This window comes from Xyrauchen texanus, chromosome 45, assembly GCF_025860055.1.
Source record: "Xyrauchen texanus isolate HMW12.3.18 chromosome 45, RBS_HiC_50CHRs, whole genome shotgun sequence".
In the NCBI taxonomy this organism is placed as follows: Eukaryota; Metazoa; Chordata; class Actinopteri; order Cypriniformes; family Catostomidae; genus Xyrauchen; species Xyrauchen texanus.
The window spans coordinates 16,631,408-16,654,696 of record NC_068320.1 but is presented as its reverse complement, the minus strand read 5'-3'; the positions used below and the strand labels follow the sequence as shown (position 1 = coordinate 16,654,696).

Below are 23,289 nucleotides of genomic sequence, written 5' to 3'. Positions count from 1 at the left end.
TTTAACCACTTGGCATGCTTCAAATTTCAAGAAATTTTGCACACACAGAGTCGTCAGCCATTAGGACTGGGCAAATGTTCACACATGGGTGTGGAGGGGGCTCTGTAGTGCCCCCTTTAAAATGGGCATGTAAGATGGCCTCTGAAGCACCCCCATTTTCATCTAGTCAACAAAATTGGTACTTACAGTACATAGTTCTCATCAAGCAAGACAACTTTCATTATTATAGTTATTATCTCTGCCCAACAAGTCTGCCATTTTTTATTTTTTTTTAATATTGCAGTCTTTTAAATTTAAATGATACTCCTAGGGGATTCATGAGACTCACCAAATTTAGACAACATTATTCCAAGACACTGAAGATGCTAAATTGTGAACAGATTTTTTTAAATATCGAAAGATGTTGTTATGGTGAGGCATTCAATTAATGGTGGGAAATGGGAAACAGGAAGTGTCACATATCTTCTATGCAATGTGTGAATTAGATAAAAATGTAGATGTATGTTTAGTCTTGTGGGCTAATCACTTGGATGTGACTATTTTGGGTCAAGCCCATAGCACCACCACCTGGCAGCAGGAAGTGTGGCTCTTACAACCGAATTTTGAAGATTGCTTTAAAATGGTTTAGAATAATGTCAAATGCATGTCCACCTTGCATTGTTTTTCAAAAGCCACCAGGTAAAAAAGGACCCATGGTGCTTGGGCCCATCATCGCTGCTTTCAGCTATATTAAGATTTATTCCTCAATACTTATTAGTAGCCATCCTCGAAGTTACTAGCACCTTTTAGGGTTACTACAATATTTTCCATCATCTACTTTGTTCATGATGTTAATAATTTGCTATATTATACAATTAAATTATAGGTTTTTTAAATAGTGGCTGATTTCAAATATTTGCATCAGTTGTTACCATTTGCAAGAGTGCTAGTTATAGTAAGATTTTTTTTTAAATCTATTTATCAAGTAGCCATTTGGAGTACTCATGATAAATGCCAAGTAAGTTCAGAAATTACTTAAAAGTGAGAGTATATTTACTAGTAAGTTTTGATGGCTAAATCTGATGTAGAGTCAATTTATTTTCAAAGGCCAAATTGTGTTAGACACTGCTGTTACTTGATAAGTACTGTAAAGTAAGGAACAAGGCAATTAATTGTTTTACTGTATTCATATGCAAGATATTGCATCACTCCCCATGGCAACGTGCAGGGCCAGCAGTGAATATTAACCTCGTCATGAGTTTTACGGAACTTAAAACTGGTGCCACATAATCCCTGAATTTTCCCCAGAAATAATTTTGTTAACAGGAGTTTAAATCTTACATTTTATTAAGAGATATCTTCTATACTGCAATATATTTGTATACCACTGTTCATCATAAAGTAGGGGATGTAGTCAACATCTTACAAATACATTTGAAAATTTTAGTCATAAATGTTGTTTCTTGTGGAATTAACAGAATTTTATCAAGACATTCTCACACAACAGAGATAGTAGAAGCCGCACAAGAGATGCAATCTACCATAAGTGTCCAAAATGACGAACAAATAAGCAAACAATGTTTTCTAATAAAGCATACCAAGTACCAGCAGGTGCAATTAAAAACAGAGAAAGGAAGTCCTGTTTTGTCACAGTTACTCATAGATGGCCTAACACGCACCCCATAATGCATTTTGATGTATATTAAAGTTACAATACGTAACTGCTGCAATTTACATGTTATTAATGTTGAAGCACAACAGTTGACTCAATAAGTCTTTAACCACAAAGCTTTTTTAACCTCAGGGATAATTTCTGGAACATAACAGGTGCTGTTGCAGTGTTTTCAGATTGCTGTTTAAAAGAAGTTTACAAAATTATGCCATGATAGTAAAGAGAACAAGACTTTATGTAGGTGTCTAAATCCAAACAGACAACACTGATCTGATTCATAATACTATCCCATCATGTTGGTGCTACACAGAAATAATTTAGAATTGTCAATTTCTTGTATTTTTTCTGTACTCAAAGTTGCTTAAAAACAATTTATCACAAGCTGACCTTCAGGGCATTAAAGCAAACCAGGAAAACCATATCCTGAGAAATCCTATCTTCAGATACTATAGTTGTGGTAGTGAGAGATGGCCTGTATTGCTGAGTTAAGTCTGTGTCTTGGTAAGTCTTGGCATACATAATCTCACTTCTGTGTCTGTTAAAATGGATTATTAGGTTCAGGAGACTAGAAGTAATGTTCATAATCCAAGGGTTCCTAGTGAGACTCCCCATTGAGTGAGGACCCCTCCCCTCGTGGGGATGAGGATCTGGAGATCCCCCTTTCTGTGTTGTCAGAGTTGGATCCGCTCTGGCAATGGTGTTCTCCAGATGCTGCGCTGGAGGAAGAACTGGAAGAGGGCTTAGTTTTCTCCTTAAAGTCTGTTATGATAACTGTAAGATCTCCCACTGTCACTTCCAGATGCTGAGCACTGCTCCGGTCCACATTTTTTAACCTGGGCCTGCAATGTATGGAGCAATGGAACACAGATCAGAAAAAAAAATCAAACTTGTTTTTCTGCCAAATTAGGTTTATATGTTTTACCCCAAATAATTGTGTTGATTTAAGCATAAACCTCACTAAATTTGGTAAGATTTCATGAGAAACAAAATGTTTTTTTTTGTTATTGGTTTAGATATTTCTTTACTTGAAAAATATATTATACAAAAAAATAAATACAAAATAATATTTTTTTGCAGTAATATATTTGAAATTCATTAAATGCATATACTATTGTTCACAGATATTTGGATACATTTGCTAACACTTACCTGTTTATCACTAAAAGATAAATTGGTGTTTAAATTTTAGGAGATTTGGTGTTTTTTTTTTTTTTAAAGAGATTTTACTTAAATTATGCATTAATGTCTTTTTTTATTTAAGCTTAAATTAATACTCTGGGTTCAATACAAGTTACAAGCTCAATCAAATGACATTTGTGGTGATTTTGATTACCACAAAATTTATTTTCACTCGTCCTCAAAAATAGAGGCTACAGTGAGGAACTTACAATGGAAGTGAATGGGGCCAATTTTTGGTGGAATAAAAAGGCAGAAATGCGAAGCTGATAATTTTATAAAAGCACTCATATAACTTCTGTATTATTTGAGCTATAAAGTTGTTTAAATCGTTTTTACAGTCATTTTAGTGTTTACAGTGTTGCGTCATCATGGCAACCAAGTTGTAAAATTTAATGGAACTTTACACATAAAAGGTTAGTAAACTATTTTTATCACACTAAAATCATGTTAGCATGTATATTGTTTGTCATGTGGCTATACTTTCATAACGGGGTATTTTTACATTTGCGAATTGGCCCCACTCACTTGCATTGCATGTGCCTCACTGAAACTGAGATTTTTGCTCTTTTTTTTAATGTGGTAATAACATTATGCCATGAATACTGTTGATTGAGCTTAAAGGGATAGTTCAACCAAAAATAGAAATTCTCTCATCGTTTTAGATTTTTAGAAGAATATTTCTGCTCTGTAGGTCCATACAATGCAAGTGAATGGGTGCCAACATTTTGAAGCTCCAAAAATCACATGAGTCACCATATAAGTAATCAAATTGACACCAGTGGTTAAATCAATACCTTCAGAAGCTATACGATAACTGTGGGTGAGAAACAGATCAATATTTTAGTAAATTTTTACTATAAATTCTCCTCCCTGCTTTTTATCCTCCCTGATGAGCTTTTTGGAGCATTACAATTTTGGCACCCATTCACTTGTATTGTATGGACCTACAGAGCAGAAATATTCTTCTAAAAATCTAAATTTGTGTTCTGCAGAAGAAAGGAAGCCACACACATCTGGGATGGCATAAGGATGATTAAATGAGAGAATTCAAATTTTTGGTTGAACTATTCCTTTAACTTGTATTGAACCCGGAATATGTTTAAAATATTGAGCCTTGCAAACTACAAGAAGCAATACCCAAATTATGTAAATCAGGGGCCACTTTTAGAAAATAAGGGTGATCAGGGGCAGATAATAATTATACTTGAATTTCAGTTGGATTTTAAAATGTGTAGTAACCAACAGGCTTGCACAATTAATCAAAATAAAATCAAACCTGCGATATGACCTCATGGGATTATTAAATCACACAAGGCTGTGATTTAATTAAATAAATAGTCTGCTCGCTTCAAAGTTTATTTGCACTGCTCTGTCCAGTCTATATTAAGTTAGAGCATTTTTACAGAGTTTTCAGAGCTCCATAACTCATGCTTGGTGTAACAAGAGTTCAGTTCTGTTTGCTTATGTGCACCAAGCACTTTACACTAAACCAGTGCATCCCTGTATGAAGTGGGGGTTTTTTATCATCTGTGGTAGCAGCATCTCGGTCTCTGCAAGGCACTGGTATCATAACAATAATGTGGAATACAAGATGGGGTATAATTCAAACATATTTATTAAATGATTGCGGAGCAAACTGCATTATTAACAGTAGCACCTGTAGAGTCCAGAAACATGCACTCATTCTCCAGTCATTTGTTTACCTCACGAGAGAGCGTCACCCTTTTTACACTGCAATGTACATTAAATAAAATATTTAAATAATTAATTGTTTGTTTATTTAATTATTCAACCAACAGTTGGTTGACCCTAACCCTATTTTTGACAGCAAAAACTAGGCAACAACTATGGTATTACCACCAAGGAAATTCAGTAAACAGTAACATTGTGCAGAAGCTTACATATAACCAGTTTTGACAGAGCTGCTGATAAAACGTTAAATGATTAAATGAAGAGAAAATTGGCAATCTGTATCGGATTTTAAAATCTAATTGGAGCACCCCTAACATTCAAGTTGCCTGGGTTTCAATAACTAATGATGACGAATCGTGGGCTGAGACCCAATCACAAATGGATCAAACAGGTACACGGTGGATGGGTACAAATTGAATTAAGCGTTTTTTTTTCCTTTGATTCACTTTTTATGTATAGCTGAATTCAGAAGTTTAAATACACTTAGATTGAACTTATCAAATCATTATTTAACAACTCCACAGATTTCATATTAGCAAACTATAGTTTTGGCAAGTTGTTTAGGATATCTACTTTGTGCATGACATGAGTAATTTTTAAAACGATTGTTTACAGACAGATTGTTTCACTTTTAATTCACTGTATAGTTGTCTATATACAAAGTAAAACGATTCCTATATCAACTTAACCTGAAAGGCTGCTCGGCAAGGAAGCCACAGCTCCAAATCCACCATTAAAAAAGCCAGACTACAGTTTGCAAGTGCACATGGGGACAAAGATCTTACTTTTTGGAGAAATGTCCTCTGGTCTGATGAAACAAAAATGGAACTGTTTAGCCATAATGACCATGTTATGTTTGGAGGTAAAAGGCTGAGGCTTGCAAGCCGAAGAACACCGTCCCAACTATGAAGCATGGGAGTGGCAGCATCATATTGTGGGGGTGCTTTGCTGCAGGAGGGACTGGTGCACTTCACAAAATAGATGGACAGATGAGGAAGGAAAATTATGTGGATACATTGAAGCAACATATCAAGACATTAGCCAGGAAGCTAAAGCTCAGTCACAAATGAATCTTACAAATGAACAAAGACCACAAGCATACCTCCATAGTTGTGGCAAAATGGCTTAAGGACAACATAGTAAAGGTATTGGAGTGGCCATCACAAAGCCCTAACCTCAATCCGATAGAAGATATGTGAAAAAGCATGTGCAAGAAAGGAGGCCTACAAACCTGACTGAGTTACACCAGTTCTGTCTAGAGGAATGGCCAACTTATTGTGAGAAGCTTGTGGAAGACTACCCAAAATGTTTGACAATTTATGTTTAACAAATTAAAGGCAATGCTACCAAATACTAACAAAGTGTATGTAAACTTCTGACACACTGAAAATGTGATGAAAGAAATAAGAGCTGAAATAATTCTCTCTACTATTATTCTGACATTTCACATTCCTTTTTTTTGTTATTTTCTCACCTTTTCTCCCCAATTTGAAATGCCCAATTTCACGCTATTCTCTGCGGCATCCAAGCACAACTCACCACACCGAGCAAGAGAACCACATTATAGGGACCATGAGGAGGTTACCCCATTTGACTCTACCCTCCCTAGCAACTGGGCCAATTTGGTTGCTTATAAGATCTGGCTGGAGTCTCTGAGCACACCCTGGATTTGAACTTGCGACTCCAGGTGTGGTAATCAGCGTCTTTACTTGCTGAGCTGCCCAGATCTTTCACATTCTTAAAATAAAGTAGTGCTCCTAACTGACCTAAGACAGGGAATATTTTCTATGATTAAATGTCAGGAATTGTAAAAAGTTTAAATGTATTTGGCTAAGGTGTATGTAAACTTTTGACTTCATCTGTATTTACAGTATTTGTTTGTGGGTGAATTGAAAAAAGGTCTCGGTTTGGTTATTTTTTAGAAAGACTTGAGTATGAAAACATCTCTGTTATTGTCGTAACCTCCATTCCCTGATGGAGGGAACAAGATGTTGTGTCAATGTAGTGACACTAGGGGTCTCTCTTGAGAGCCTTGGTTACCTCCATCTTTGAGAAAAGGCCAATGAGAATTGGCGAACAGAATTTGCATGCCCCTCCCCTGGACACACAGCATAAAAGGAGGGAACCGTGCATTTGTTCAGACCAGTTTTTAGCTGAGGAGTCAAGAGTAAGGTCCCAGCCATTTCAGCAGCTTAGTACAGTGTTGTGGCAAGAGGGACACATAGTCTTCCTCCATCAGGGAATGGAGGTTATGACCGTAACCAAGATGTTCCCTTTCTATCACTCACTCAACGTGGTGTCGATGTAGTGACACTAGGGGTCCCTATCTAAAAACCCCACAACACTGAACAGCGTTACGTGGACTGCTGATGCAGGTGAAAGCAAGCTGCTGTGTGTGAAAATAGCAGGTGCATCAGACTGCATGTAACCTTCCCCAACATCCCATAAGATGGCATAAAGTTCCCCACATCCCTGAGGGAGGGAAGCAACATAACTAGCAAGGGAGCAGGCCGCGCCAGCCACCGCCTCCTTTTCTCTCTCTATGTTTTCTCTCCAGAGTGTTAGATGTGGCAGGGGCCATCTAACGGTATAACACACATCGGGGAAGGCATTCTGTACCAATCCTATTCTTTCAGGGGGGGAAAAGACCCCGTTGAGACCACATCCTGCCCAGCAGGGGAGGTTAAAATGTTGCAAATACGTCACATGGGCTTAGCGAGGACCAGAACTTTAATTCTAATGTTAAATCAAAATGATGTCATTACTCACGGATTAGTAAAAGGTGTAATTTCTTTATTATCTGTAATTGTATTTTTACAAAAATACAAAAAGTGGCGAGGTGGTAGGTCCTGCCTTGATGGGGAAGAGCTCTACAAACACCGCGACCGGGGGGCAAAAGGAGCTCTGCCCAAGGGAGACACGGGTCTGCCGACAGGGGGATCGTACCGTGGAAAATACAGCACAGGTCTGGCTGTGAACTTCCTCCGCTGAATTCGGAGCCAGAGGACTAGGGAGAAAGGACACCCAGGGTCCATAACTTTTGGACTTGACTGGGGGAGTAGAGCGCACGTCTTCACCTCAGGGGAGGAGAAAGGCGCTATGCGCAAGCGATACACCCTGCCAGCTAAACCAATTCTACGTGTTTGGACCAGACAAAACACGGGATGAGACCGGCTCAACCCGGAGATTGTAAAACCTCATGAAGTTATTGGGTGTTGCCAGCCCGCCGCTCTGCAGATGTCTGCTAGAGAAGTGCCATTGGCCAGTGCCCACAAGGATGCCACACTCCTTGTAGTGTGCGCTCGAACCTGCAAGGGGCGGGTACGGCCTGGGTCTGGTAGGCCAATGCAATGACATCCACGATCCAGTGGGCAAGCCTCTGTTTGGAGACAGCGTTCCCTTTCTACTGTCCACCAAATCAGACAAAGAGCTGCTCAGTGTATCTAATGCTCTGCGTGCGATACAAATAGGTGCGCAAAGCACGCATCAGACACAGTAACGCTGTGGGTCTTCAGATCGGGAGAAACACCAATTTGCGAATAAGCACCACTTTAGGGCATAAATGAGTGATTGTGTCTACGATGGCTGGTGGTAGATCATTTAGATCTTCCGCATCCCATCCAAGGGCCAGACGTGGAGGTTCCAGAGGTTTGGGCGTGGATGCCAGAGGATGCCCCGTCCCTGAGAAAGAAGGTCCTTCCACAGGGGAATTTGTAAAGAGAGGTGCTGTCGCGAGGAGCGTGATATCTGAGAACCAAGTCAGAGTGGGCCAGTAGGGGACCACGAGAATTACTTGTTCCTCATACTCCCTGACCTTGCACAAGACTTGTACAATTAGACTCACTTGTGGGAAATGCAGATCTACCTGTGCTGTGCCGAATCGAGCCCATGTTTGCTAGACTCTCCGCTGAGCGTTAGGTAACCGAGGCTCTCAAGAGAGACCCCTAGTGTCACTACATTGACACAACATCGAGTGAGTGACAGAAGGGGAACCACAGTAGCCTTTTGGCAGTTGAGCACGTGAAACAAAAAATCGCAATCACAATATTTTTCAAAATAATCGCAATATTACTTTTTGTACAAATCGTGCTGCTCTAGTAACCAACGATCACAGAATGCATTATAACTTTTTCTCATTGATTATCACTAGTAGACATAAAATATCATATATATTCAAATTTCCAGAAGGATGGCAAACATGCAGTAAATGATAATCCATAGAGTAAAATACATGCTGTATAAAATGCAAAACCTACAGCCACTTAATTTATTTGGGGAGAAGGAATTATGCAGTAAATTCCAGAACACAGGAAAATGTATCACCTCATTTTCTTGTGATTATTCTTTTTGTGCAATGGTTCTCTCTCATTCTTGTCTTTCTCTGTCTTTTCCTTTTTCTCTTTCTTGGGCTGTGTGGGTGAAGCAAACTGCTGAGGGACTTGCTGGGCTACCAGCTGGGAAACAGGACGAGGTTTCCTGTGGAAAAAAGAGAGAAGAATATAGGCAAGGGTAAGAGGCGAGCAAGGAAGACATTTCAAATCGAGATGACATAATCCTAGCTCAATAGAGCCTGATAAAAAGGACTGTGTGGGAAACAGCAAGTTAAAACAGGCTAGAGTGAAAGCCAGTTGAGAAATCTTGCCTACATACAGTAATCTGAGAAGAATGTGTTTTCACAACAGTTGAGAAATGGCAGCAAATTCATTAATCTGTTTTCCCTTCTACAGCAGGGAATTCACTGTGTTTCAAAATGCAATTTATTAATGGTGCTTGTTAATGCTCATAATTATGGTTAGTGATCTAAACAAAACCCTAACCCTCAGTATTTTGCCATTTGGTCATTTTGTCTATTTGAGTACTCAAAGTAATTACTTGAGTGCTCTGAGTACTCGGGGTGGAGGGGCTTAGACATGTAAATACTTGCTCAAAAAATTAAGGGAACACATAATCACCACAGTATAACACAAAGTCAATTAAACTCCAGGGATATCAATCTGTCCAGTTAGGAAGCCTAAGCGATTGTGAATCAATGTCACTTGTTTTGGTGCAAATTAACATGACAACAGGTGCACTGGAGAGGCAAAAGCAAGACAACCCCTAAAAAAGGGAATGGTTTTACAGGTGGTGGCCACAGACAATTGCTCTCTTGTCCTTCCTGATTGATTTTTTTCCCTCTAAGTTTGCATTTTGCTAGTGTCCTTGTCACTATTGGTAGCATGAGGTGGTATCTGCAGCCCATTCAGATTGCACAGGTAGTCCAGCTCCTCCAAGATGGCACATCCATAAGTGCCGTTGCAAGAAGGTTTGCTGTGTCTCCAAGTAGTCTCAAGAGCATGGAGGAGATACCAATAGTTGGGCCGTTACACAAGGAGAGCTGGACAGGGCCGTAGAAGGGCATCAACCCAGCAGCAGGACTGGTATCTGCTCCTTTGTACGAGGAGGAACAGGAGGAGCACTGTCAGAGCCCTACAAAACGACCTCCAGCGGGTTACTGGTGTGCATGTGTCTGACCAAACTGTCAGAAACAGACATTTTACATTTACATTTATGCATTTGGCAGACACTTTTATCCAAAACGACTTACAGAGCCCTTATTACAGGGACAATCCCCCTGGAGCAACCTGGAGTTAAGTGACTTGCTCAAGGACACAATGGTGGTGGCTGTGGGGCTCGAACCAGCATCCTCCTTCTGATTACCAGATTACCAGTTATGGTGCTTAGACCACTACACCACCACCATTGATATTCGCAAGATAACACCAAAATTAGCAGGTCTGCCATTGGCACCCCGTTCTCTTCACAGATGAGAGCACGTTCACACGGAGCACATGCGACAGACGTGAAAGCGTCTGGAGACACTGTGATTAACATTATGCTGCCTGCAACATCCTCCAGAATGACCATTTTGGTGGTGGGTCAGTGATGGTCTGGGGAGGCATATCCTTGGAGGGTTGCATAGACCTCCACGTGCTAACCAACTGTACCCTGACTACTGTTAGGTACCGGGATGAAATCCTCAGACCCATCATCAAAACTTACGCTGGTGCAGTGGGCGCTGGGTTAGTCCTGGCGCAGGACAATACCTAGCCTCATGTGGCCAGACTGTGTAGGCGGTTCCTGGATTACAAAGGCATTGATGCCATTGAATGGCCCTCACATTCCCCAGACCTGAATCCAATTAAGAACTTTTGGGACGTTATGTATCAGTGCATCTGATGGTCAGAGTGACTGCGATCACTCTGACCATAGTCAATCCCCGAGATCATCGTCTGTCAGAATCATTACCGCTTTTGCCGGTGTCGCTGTGGTTCGCTTTGTGTGCGCTTGTAACATTTATATTTTAAAAGCTCATTATTACGGTTTAGTATTTCTCTGTAATATAGAACAGTGTTAGCAATGTTACATATAACATTCCAGAACTGGAACTCAAAACATTTTCTGTTGCCCGCCAAAATATATACAAGTAATTCAATTAATATCCCAAATGTGCGACAACTAGTCGACTAATGGCTTAAACTAATGACAACTAGTCAACTAGGAAAATATTTGGTAGGGGCAGCTCTAGTTTTGAAGACCCTGCATTCTGTTACATTCAGCTGTACTCCATCTAGATGTTTGAACAGATGTGCAGTAGGTGGCAGTAATTATAAGTATGCAAACCACCGTTAAACCAAAAGAAGATGATGTTTGAATAAAAGATTTCAACTTGAGTGTGTGTGCGTGCATGCGTGCTTCTCTAGAGTTTGGAGTTTGTTGCTGTGATGATTCATGCTTCCTCCCATTTAACTCGGAATCTTAAACTTCATACTGGGAAAAATGCAATGGAACGCCACTTTATGTTGGACTTACAATTCTTGCGGAAATCTTCATCACGCAAACATGGAGGTACCAAGGGAGATTTACAGTAAAGGATAAACCTTAATTTTATTTTAAAAAATATACATTGGAGCCTGGGTAGCTCAGCGAGTAAAGACGCAGACTTCCACCCCTGGAGTCGTGAGTTTGAATCCAGGGCGTGCTTGGTGACTTCAGCCAGGTCTCCTAATCAACCAAATTGGCCCGGTTGATAGTCACATGGAGTAACCTCCTCATGGTCGCTACAATGTGGGAACATGGTGAGCTATGCGTGGATGCCGCGGAGTATAGCGAAGCCTCCACATGCGCTAAGTCTCCGCGATAATGCACTCGGCCAGCCACATGATAAGATGTGCGGATTGACTTAGATGAGGAGGCAACTGAGATATGTCCTCTGCTACCCAGATTGAGTCACTACGCCACCATGAGGACTTAGAGCACATTGGGTATTGGGCATTCCAAATTGAGGAGAATAATATATAAAAAAGTATATATACATTAATTAGTCAAAGTCTCTACATTATAGATTTCGTGAAAAGTCACGTCACGCACGTAGTTTTCATGATCAATCACTGCTGTCAATTGAGAGTAATCGGATACTCGATTTGTGTGTGTAAATGACCAATTTGAAACCACTCAAACAACCCTTTATCCTACTAATGAATGTCTGTTAGGATATTGTACTGCTGTTATCATTTGATCCATTGGTTGCACTTTCAATTAAATGACCTGACAGCTGCAGCAATTACAGATCCTATCAGATCTACAAACACACTGATTTCAGATCGGTGCACAAGGGGATCTCCTGTTAATAGACTGGTGCAGAGAACTGTGACTATTGCTTTAATGTTAAGAACAGCTGCTAAACCAAAAGCAATGCATAAACAGTCTACAACAGAGCAGTATGAAGGCCATTTAAAGGAGAACTGTATTTTTAACATATCACACACAGTGATTTTAGCAGGCTCTCAGTACCTGTAGTACTGGTGCAATGTTTACACTTTCAGCCAATAACCCCTGGGTGCTTTGGGAATGGCTAATGAAGTTACACATTGTGAAATTAGGACATCAAGAGTCTTAAAGCAGAACTGCCAAGAACTGGTCATTAGCATTGATCCCGAGCCCAAGGCAAGTGAAAACAGCCATTATTAGTTGTTGGGGTGGCTGACTCTCATGTCAAGACTAGGCTGCTTGCTGTTTGACTCTTAGCTCCCTTCACGCTTTGTACTGTTAGACTCTCCATTCAGAGGAAATCAATTTTTGTTACATTTCCTCTTTGCCAGACAGAGCACCATAACCAGCATTAATAGCTGCTGATCCTGCCTACTTCTGAAGCCTTCTCTTGAGGGAGAGAGTCTTTGTCATCTCACTCATACTGTAGCAACAAAGATCTACATAATCTCAGCTATTAATTTGCTTATTTTGCTATTGTACCTTTCAATGATTTTAATATATTAAAATATAATGCATAATCAGTCAATATTGTGTATATGTTGCAATAATGACTAGTTGTCAGTTTCTGTTTTTATCTTCATCTCCTGATGTTTAGTAGAGATTACATCATCTTCGCACTTCTTTGTGACAGCAATGGCTCAAATGTGAGTGTTGCTATCTTGTGGACCCACTAATTAGTAGGGATGCTGCGATCAGGATTTTCAACCGATACCGATCTTCTTTTCATCTGATCGGCCGATACAGATCATGAGCATTCCACCTTTTTTCAGGATCTTTGTCATAACTGCCTATATGTAAGCTTTCTGCACTCTGACACTACCCAGTAATATCACATTGCCTAGTTTTTGCTGACAAAAAAGTTTAAAAGGCTTATTAAAGGCTTTTTAATAAGACTTTAAAGCAAGTATAAGCAAACTAAATTTTCTCTATATTAAGATAGATAGCCCAATAAAAAATGAAGTTTAGTGTTAAACTGAAGACTTAATGATAACCCATAGGTGCAATTAAACTTGATTGACATTTTTGGTTATTGATTAATTGCCATAATTTCATATAATTCTTATTGTATTTCTTTTTTTAATTTAGCATTATATTTAATATATTATATTATGGTATCTTAATATTGTATGAAGTATTATCAAATTTATAAATTCCTTCCCTACCTTTTCATTTAGTTGGATGATTGTATTAATAGATAAGTATTCAATTGTTGCTGCTTGAACTTTAAAGGTCAATTTTAATGTAATATTTGCCTTTTTTTTTGCCAATGTGTGAATGGCTTGTAATGCAACTTAAAAAATTAGCCCTTCTCTGACTTCCTAGGTTGCCTATTAAAGCCTGTAGACTGATTTTCATGCGACGGGAGCGGGTCAAATTTGCAGTGAAAATGCAACGGATGTGAAGTTTATGCGTGCTCCTGAGGACATTCCCTCAGTGCTTCTCTTCCGTTATTCAATAGCGACAACTGTCTGCAACACTAGGTAACGATATCTTAGAGATGGAATCCAGTACAACACCGACTCCTACACAAACTAATCTAGTCTGGCTAAGCGGGAACGTGATCTGTGAGTGAGTGAACATTGCCAGGGCATTCGCCGACATTGACAGCATTTATAGGATAGCATATGTATCATGCAAAGAAAAGTGATTACTTCAAACTACAGTCTCGCATAATCAGACCTATATCCATACTTTGTTTTAGCCTTGTGCCAGCACTGAAGAGTCAAACTTAATATACAGTCTCAAAGTTTGTAGTAAAACAATCATAACTGTAATTTTAATTATGCTACCTCATCTGTCAGCATGATGTCGGTGAATCACGTCTCTTTGTATGTTACGTCATTGTTTTGGTCGAAGCTCGCTCACATCCCTGTGGAGTGTGTGCACAAGGATGAGCAACAGGTAGCTGGCTGCAGTTCACTTAACGGTCACAGTTGTCATTAAAATCAAGGGTTTCTGAATCTTACATGATGCACATTTAATAAGGGAAACACGCACTCTCTCATGAGGGCAAGCGATTACAGGAAAATGGAGAAAGTTACTGCTATTGTTAATGTTGTTTAATTGGGAGATATTTAATGTTTGAATTACACCAAATCATGTAACTCGCGTTATTACTCAGATGCCTATGCCCAGCGGAGACTGAGAAGCTGCCACCATGAACGATAATAAGGAAACACCACATTAACAGTACAGTACACAAACTTTTTATATTCGCCATACCTCTCCCACTGTATCGTTCTTACTGCCGAATCATGTTTGTTGTCTTATAACACTATGCCAGTATTCTCCACATTCCGTGATGCCATTACAGTGTTGCTGAAGTCTTTTGGAACATGAGCAATCTTACAGCGTGGGCGATATACCGTTAGACATGTTAAACCGGTAGAAATTTGCAAACTGGTATACATTGCGGTAATGCAAAATTGACACACGAGAAATGTGTACAGCACATAATACGTACGCATTACACACTCTGTAGGATAAATGGAAGAAGGTGGAGTACTCGTTCCTCAAATTCATTTGAATGAGAAGATGAGATTATGAAGGAAAAAGTGCATCCTCCATGATGTGTAATTGGATTAGCTTTAGAAAACGCAATACCGAGCAGAAAACAGCGATTTGCAATGTTTGTACATTGTGTATGTTGATATGTGTGCATATATATCAGTGGTCAGGGCTTCATGTGTGACTAACAGACATAATGAAATGTAGTTTTTCACTGACAGCTGCACGTGTCATTAGAAAAAAATTACACTGTATCTGCTTCAGTATGAAATTTCACTTGAGCCATCGTCAAAACAAATTCAATGACATTCATCCAGCTCTCTAAACATGCCACCCATCCAAACACGCAAATCTGTGTTTTGTGTGAGTGTTGTGCACGCAGTCTGAAATGCGCAAGTGTGCACAAGACATCACGAAAAATCGGGCTGCGCACGTTTAGCGAAGCATAATTTGGGCTTTAAGTTGTAAAATTACTACGCTAAAGAAAAGGACACAAGGGCTACATTCTCTCTTCTTAGCAAAGAGTCACTCAGACCATTAACGTGGTCAACTGTGGATATGAGCAGCACTGCATATTTTAATATTCTTTTGAGCATTATATAATGTAATATATTTTTTTAAGTTAATAGAAGTTATTAAAAGTGATATACAGTAAATAAATATATGTAGGTACTTTCTGAACTAATCGACAAAACAAGTTTAGACTTAAAAGCCAAAAATGCCTCTATTTCTGAACATTACATTATAGTAAACTTGGCCATAACATATTAGAGTCCAGAGCAAACCACATGAATGGTAAAACATATTTGTGTTGCTAATAAAACAGTCTTGTAGATTGGGGTTGCACGGCTACTGATATTTAATAGTCGACTAGTCGTGACTTAGGCTAGTTGTACATGTAAGACAATGCAAGACACATCCTCACACATTTAATACACTTCTAAAGCCTGGGAAATGTGGCATATAAAAACAAACTACCATCAGACATGCAATATGCGTCTTTACCTCTTAAATTATTGGTCCATATACAGTAAATACTATTTGAGTTTGGTATCATCATATTCAATATTCAAACTTAACAGCCGGTTTTGATTTAATAAGTTACTGCACTCAAAATAATTGCAGAGACATAATTTTTTTTAGAAGTATAACATAATTTTTTATTTGCATTGCCTTTCACAGAGTATGCGCTGCGGCGGTGGAGAGGGGTCTGGTTCGGCCCATTTGATTTTACATGGTGTTATAAGATCGTTGTTAGATCATATTTGGCCTCATATCTGTCACAGATATTGCACTCTGGAAATTAAAGACAGCTTTAAAAAAATACCCTATTGCTTAATTAATAACTTTTCCGTAGGAAAACAATATCCTCTGCAATTTTCTTTGATGTTATAGCTAACATTGACATGTTATTATGAGAGTCAATCACAGTCACCAAAAGGCCTCTTCTCTTACATAAATGCTTTGGTATGGAAGCCTATTGCTAAGAACGAAATTATCTTCATTGTAAAATTACAATGGCACAAGGGCTACATTCTCTCTTCTTAGCGAAGAGTCACTCAGATGTGTTCATATCTGCATGCTTGTATAATGATGTAATGACTGTACTGGGGAGGGTTGTGTACTCATGGGCTTGAGTGATGGGAGGGGACACCATGATTAATGTGCTACACTGTGTGAACATTCAGTCTCCATGCATCACTCAACTGCCAAGCCCCCGTTTGACAGCTGGCCTGTGGCCTCCCACCTCTCTTCTCTTTTCTGCTGTTCTTTCCAAGCATTCACTTTTCTGGTAGCACTTTACAATACGGTTGCATCCATTAACATTATTTAAAGGACTAGTTCACCCCAAAATGTTAATTTTGTAACTCTTTACTCACTGTTATGCTGTTAGAAACCTACTTCGGTGGAACACAAATGTATTTGATAAGCATCAGTCAGCAATCAATTTCATTGTAAAGAAATGGTAATTAAGACTAAAATCTCCTTTTGTGTTCCATGCAAAAATAAATTTGTATGGGTTTGGAACATCATGAGGAAGTAAAAAGACAATTTTCATTTTTTAACTAATGTTAAGGAACTTTACTGTAAAGTGGTAGTGCTTTCCTTTAGTTTCTCTTCAAATCCCTGCAGATCCACAATGACTTTCCATGGCTTCAGTTTCCAGCTTTCCCTTCTTTCATCAATGGCTCAGAACTGTATCTGAATTAAAATGAGGTCAACCTGTTTCAGACAGTCAAAGTAGAATATGTGCCTTATCATGTTTTGAAAACTATATGCAGAAATGTCTCTAATAAATGAATACAGGCTCTTGTAATTACCGGGTAACGTGGCGGTTTTATGTGGCTTTTGGTTTATTTGGGAAAGGCGTGCTGGGAATATTTTCTCTGACTGCAATGGTTTTGCCTTTTTGGGCAAAGAAACGAGAGCTCACACTGATGCGGTCAGGGGATATGCACAAACGCCACAGTGTAGGAATGGCCGGCTAATAGTCTAATAACAAAGTACTTGATTAGTGAGTTTGAATAATTGATCTAAAAAAAAAAAAAATCTTATTTTTATATATTATAGTTTTTTACAGGGTTGTATTTATTAGTGTGCTTTGCATAATCTGTTAGACAGTTTGCATGGTTAACTCTCTCGAAAAGTAGCATCTTTTAATTCATCCCCTTTGAAGCACAGTTTCCACAGCTATGTCTCCTGCAGTAACACGTTCAACAAGCCATGTGATTAGATGTGGAGGAAACTGAGATTCGTCACTACGCCACCACTAGGATGTAGTGTGCATTGGGAATTGGGCATTCCAAATTACGGAAAAAAGGGGTGAAAATAATAATGTCAAATATTCTTTGAGAAAAATATTTACTTAAGGAAGCAGCATTCAGAGTACCTTTGGATAGTCATATCGGTGCAGAATCGAAGCACAATCCACGTAGAATGTAATCTGTGAATTCCCCCCTCTAAAATCGGTATTGTCTCAAAAATCCCATATCGGTCAGGCTCTAATGCTTGGTGTCATTGTCCATTTGTGACCGAGCTTTAACTTCCTGGCTGATGTCTTGAGATGTTGCTTCAATGTATCTACTTAATTTTCTTTCCTCATGATGCCATCTATTTTGTGAAGTGCACCAGTCCCTCCTGCAGCAAAGCATCCCCACAACATCATGCTGCCACCCCCATGCTTCGTGGTTGTGAATTTTTTCCTAAGTCTTGGCTGAATTCTTTTGAATTTCCCATGATGTAAAACAAAGAGGCACTGAGACTGAAGGTAGGCCTTAAAATACATCCACAGGTACACCTCCAATTAGCCTATCAGAAGCATTTTCTGGAATTTTCCAAGATGCTTAAAGACACAGTTAACTTAGTGTATGTAAACTTCTGACTCACTGGAATTGTGATATAGTCAATTAAAAGTGAAACAATCTGTCTGTAAACAATTATTGGAAAAATTACTCATGTGATAAAGTAGCTCGCTAATATGAAATCTGAGGAGTGGTTAAAAGATTAATTTTAATGACTTCATAAGTGTATGTAAACTTCTGACTTCAACTGTAACTAACGATAATGCCACAAATAAATAGGCTAAATAACAATAACATCTTATTGCACAAAACTATCAAAGCAAAAAAAGTAAAAAAAAATAAGGCTTCAATACAGAGCAGCACAAAACCACTTATGCACATCCTGAACGCAGAATGACGTGCTTCAATGTAAACAGAGAGATGGGATTTTCAAGGTGTTCCTCACTGTGCAATTAAAAAGTGCAGAACTGCTGATACACTAGTTCATGACATCAAGCTGTTTAAACACTTTACTTAAACTATTTATTTACAGTATGAAAAAAGACTTCCAAAGCACCTCAAGTACTGGAACATTACTCATAACAAAGGATTTGACATCAGTGATCGTCTTGTAATGTGATGTTGATGCAGTGCTTTGATGGCTGTACAAGCAGCGGTGCATAAATAGACAAACCTTAAAGCATTAAATGGACAAAACTTTAAGCGACGGAAGTTCTTGCAGAGGGTTTTACTGTGCAGACTATTAATCACTTTTAAGTACAGCAAGCTATAATCACGCAAAAACGCCCTTCATGGACCCCGTTTACACCTGGTATTACGATGTGTCTCAGGGGATCCGATCACATGTGGCCAGGTGAGACACATCGCTGTTTACACCTGGTTGCTTAAATTTGTTGATATCAGACACACTATCCACTTTTTTTAATTTTCCAATCGGATGGTTATTTTCTTTTAAAGACGCATGTAACCGGCAGAGTTTGAACTCTTGTTTTAGCGCAGTAGCTGATTGACAGGTGAGGCACTTCAATTCTGCCGGGACGCATACAGGACGGATTAGCGCTTACACCTCAAATGCGATGTGGTCATATGTGTATTTGACTACATTCGTATGTCGTTTTTGTCATCCGATCACAAAATGTTTTAGACCCCATTTAGACCTGTATTTGTGCAGACCACATGTGATCGGATCAACCGAAGTGCATTTTAATACCAGGCGAAAACAGGGTCAAGAAGTTGTCTCTCTCAATTAATATGAAAATTGCATCTCCCTTTAAAACCACCACGTCTAAAATATTAATGTTAGTAGTCAACCCCACTATTTGACTTGCCAGTTGTTGGATGACTCGATTAATCGACCACCATGACACATTAGTCTTGAGATCCCTGCAGTCTGAACCACTCTATTGCGCTCCATCTAGCTGTTTTCGAACACATGGATGCATCTTTTACAAATCGTCCGATTGGTGTCAGGTGAACCCAAATCAAACCGAATTATTCAGTGATTTCTTAGGACTGATTATTTGAATAACTCGTTCAGGCAATCCACTGACTAGTTGATTTTTAGCACAATGCACACGTAATCACACCTTGATCATGAAGAAATGTCACTGCTACCGCAAAAAAAAAGAAACTGCGGATTCCTGGTTAGATTTATGCTTTGCTCAATATCATTCACAATAGAAATCTTTCATTTGTCATCACCTAACTGATAGTGACATCTATGAAGGATGATGGTCCAAATTTCTCTGCGATACCCTTATAGAGCGCACAGGTTAAGTCAACAAATGATAACTGATGGCCTTAAATTTGTTGTGACAACACAAATATACATTAGTGTCAAGTCAAATAGAACTCTCATGCTCACCTGGTGAAACAAAACATAATGCAGCCTTCCTTTGCTTAATCTTTCATCATAAGAGGGTTTGAGTAAAAACCGGCCTGGTCTGAAGGGGACATTCATTCTGTGTTTGTGGTAATTGAATGGTATAACACTCTCTCCTGCAGAGTGACTGTTTTTGCTGGGGGCAGAGTGTGTCAGTAAATTTTCCATCTGGTTCGGGGTCGGCGACGCAGTGGCCTAAAAGGCTCCACATGAAGCACAGAAGCTTCATCAATTAACCGTCAGTCTGTCAGCACAAGGTAACAACCAGGTAAACAAATCACTCTTCGAACAGGAGCAAATATCCACCAATGCCAAAGTAACATTAAAACCCTGTTCTCTTGGAAGCTTGTATTATGGTGATTTCAAGCTGATTTTGATTTGAAATTTCAGCTCTTCTCAAACAGCACTGCTGGAAAACACCTAAAGATACACGCTTTATTGATTTAATTGAACCAAAATGACGTATTTGATGAGATGCAACTGCTAACGTTTGCCCTGCAAACATGATCTAAATTAACCCTTGAATCATTCACCACACATCAGTCAGGCTCAGCTAAATCAACCTCATAAAACATTCATTTGCCATCCGCTGCACGCAGTCGCAATCTAAACAAAAACTTTTGTCATCATTCTCATTTGTTGCATGCTCAGGAGAATAACAAAGATGATAGCACCAGTCAGCACTAATATAAAATGTATGTTCTTTGCATTTAAGCAAACAAATGCGCAGTACATAAAAATAGGAAACAAATAAAATAGGACATATTGCAATCTAGTTTGTTATGCTGTTCTTTTAGAGAAATATAGCCTAGAGAAAAATGCAACACTTTGAGTTTAAAGGGATATTTGACCCAAAACTTGAGATGGCATCATTCACTTTCATTGTCTTTTCTCCATACAGTGAACGTGACTGGTGACTGAGGCTGACATTATGATCTCATGATGTGTTCCATGGAAAAAATAATGGTCACGCAGATTGGGAACAACATGTCAAAATTTGTAATTTTTGGGTGAAATATTCCTTTGAGGGTGTGTCACAAAGCCCTTCTTTCTGATGCATTCACTCGTAAATTAATGAACTATAACAATCACACAGTTGAGGGGACATCATCATTAAAACTCATCATTCGTGGCCATCTCGAAGGCATTATAACAGGGCATATGCGCAACCATGGGTTTATTTATGGGCATGAGTGTGCATCCTGATGTGATGATGCCTCCTCTGATGACAGTGTTCTTGATTAAGCCGTTGAATGCAAATGAGTTCAGGCCGTCTGGACGCCAGCTGCTGTGGTGGCCTGGACGAGTGACAGCTCCCCACCCCCACATCAAACCACACTTTTGCAATGAAAATTTGTTGGCTCCAAATATCTGTTAGAACGCCTTAATTTAGCAGCGGTAATGCGATCAATCATTCACAATACAAGTGCTGAATGATAATTATGCCTTTATAAACACTCCACTATAAAAATGATCATTATCTTGTACTGTTGAGAACCGAGATCTGCCATCATCAACTGCTTTTAAACGACAAGGAATGTTTTACTTCCTGGCTTGATCTCATCTTAATGACATAAGGGAAATAACAGACTGCCGACTCAGTCCCTGACTGTTCTAAAACAGTGAAAGTGGATTTTTATGATGGATGAGATAAGGGTGAGAAAATACCAGCCCATTACATGCCTTTTTCTGATGAGGTCATTAGTGGTTTCTCTTGGGTTGCTGCCACAGGATGGCTCCATTTAGATCACAACAGGGGGAACATTTAAACCTAATACTAATTTGAATGCCACATTTTCTTTTTTTTAACATGCAAATCATCAAGATTATGTGATAAGTGGTACATTTATGACTTGAACTTGGAGTTTAGGCTAAATGTAATGTTTAGCATTTAACAGATGCTGCAATTGTTTGAGATTGCTCATTTCAACATCTAATTTACTTCTGAAAATCTAATCGGTGCTGCTTCCAAAGCCAAGCTATGATTTCATTTACTGAGATAATTTAGCAGCCAACTGAGTTATGTGTATAAACCCCACTATGACAGTAAAGTGCAGTTCTTGCTTACGTGCTGTATGGTTCAATAAATGACTGAAAACAACGAATATACTTTAAAAGTATGCAACTGAATCAAACCCCAATTACTCTTCATTTATACATATATAATGTAATATAAGCATAGAATAAATATACACTTGTATATAGGGTAAAATGGACGTTTACCAACACATCTCACTAATAATTTTATACTGATTGCTCACATTTGTTCCTGACATTGCAAAAGATACGTTATGAATAATTATACATGCATAAATCAGAAAAAGCTAAATAGCTCGATGGCTAAGTCTCAAAACCCTGTGAGTCCCCTACATAGACAGCATTATAGTCAACAAAAGGCTCATTCTAAAGTATAAATCAACACACAAATGCTGTTTAGCTCGATAGTTTTAGTCACAACATATAAGCACAGATCTCTCAAGCCAGGTAAACCATGTAAACATCGTAATGCACTCACCTCGTTGACGTGCCCTTCCTGACATCGCACATCATGCATTTGAACGCTTCGGCACTGTTCTTGAACGTACACACGCTGCAGTCCCAGTAGCCGTCGTCAGAGGAGGGCTTCGCTTGCCGTTTCGGCCTTCAAAAAGCAAAACAAACACAGATAACATCACATCTCGAACCGTAGGAATCTCCGACACAACATCTGATCTTATCCATGCACAAAGTCAGCCCGACCCCTGTGCGCGCGAAGCGGTGTCTTTAATCATATGACACTTTAGGTTCATAAAACAGGCAGTCCGCCATGGTGGCCACTCTGTTGCGTCTTTCTCATTCACACACACTCAGCCTAATGGTCTGTTTCAAGCCATGAGATGGTCGCCTCGAGTATCTTGAAGCCACAGCTGAGGGAGTTTGTGGTTTATGGGTTTACCTCGTCGGACTCCTCTTGTCTCCCATGCTGCAGAAAGTGTATGCGTAACGTTGCAGGCACAGCCGCCTCTCGCGCGCGACTACCAGCTGTAGTAGAAACTCGCTGCGTAGCGGTGGTCACGTGAGCTGTGTCGCCCAATCCAGTCGGAGTCGTTGAGTACATAAAACGGACGTGGTGCTTCTCCGTTCACCCCAAGTCTTCCGAGCCCAGAGTGACCGAGGAGTCCTTCTACATCTTTATAACCATCCACGTCTGTTAATGTAGCATTTTAGTTTTAAAACAAGAAATGGCTTCGTGAGCTGCTTGTAGAATTTTCTAGCCCGGATAAATA

The 23,289-nt window shown here is 39.3% G+C and overlaps 1 protein-coding gene across 1 annotated transcript; it reads right to left on the bottom strand.

The window, feature by feature from the left end:
• Positions 1-1,313: 1,313 nt before the first annotated feature.
• Positions 1,314-23,043, bottom strand: LOC127637807 (YY1-associated factor 2-like). Its single transcript, XM_052119085.1, has 4 exons — positions 22,959-23,043; positions 22,539-22,664; positions 8,846-8,998; positions 1,314-2,490 (listed from the first exon to the last, which is right to left on the bottom strand). Exons 1-4 carry the CDS (start codon positions 22,982-22,984, stop codon positions 2,247-2,249), a joined length of 549 nt encoding a protein of 182 aa, XP_051975045.1. The 5' UTR covers positions 22,985-23,043; the 3' UTR covers positions 1,314-2,246.
• Between the last annotated feature and the right edge of the window lie 246 nt (positions 23,044-23,289).

What these genes read in the sequence shown, in the direction of transcription:
- LOC127637807 (XM_052119085.1), bottom strand. Translation starts at nt 22,984, where the DNA reads ATGGGAGACAAGAGGAGTCCGACGAG. An exon ending in GACAAGAGGAGTCCGACGAG is followed by an intron (nt 22,665 to 22,958) that starts GTAAACCCATAA and finishes TGCTTTTTGAAG; the next exon opens with GCCGAAACGGCAAGCGAAGC. An exon ending in AATAATCACAAGAAAATGAG is followed by an intron (nt 2,491 to 8,845) that starts GTGATACATTTT and finishes CATACATTGCAG; the next exon opens with GCCCAGGTTAAAAAATGTGG.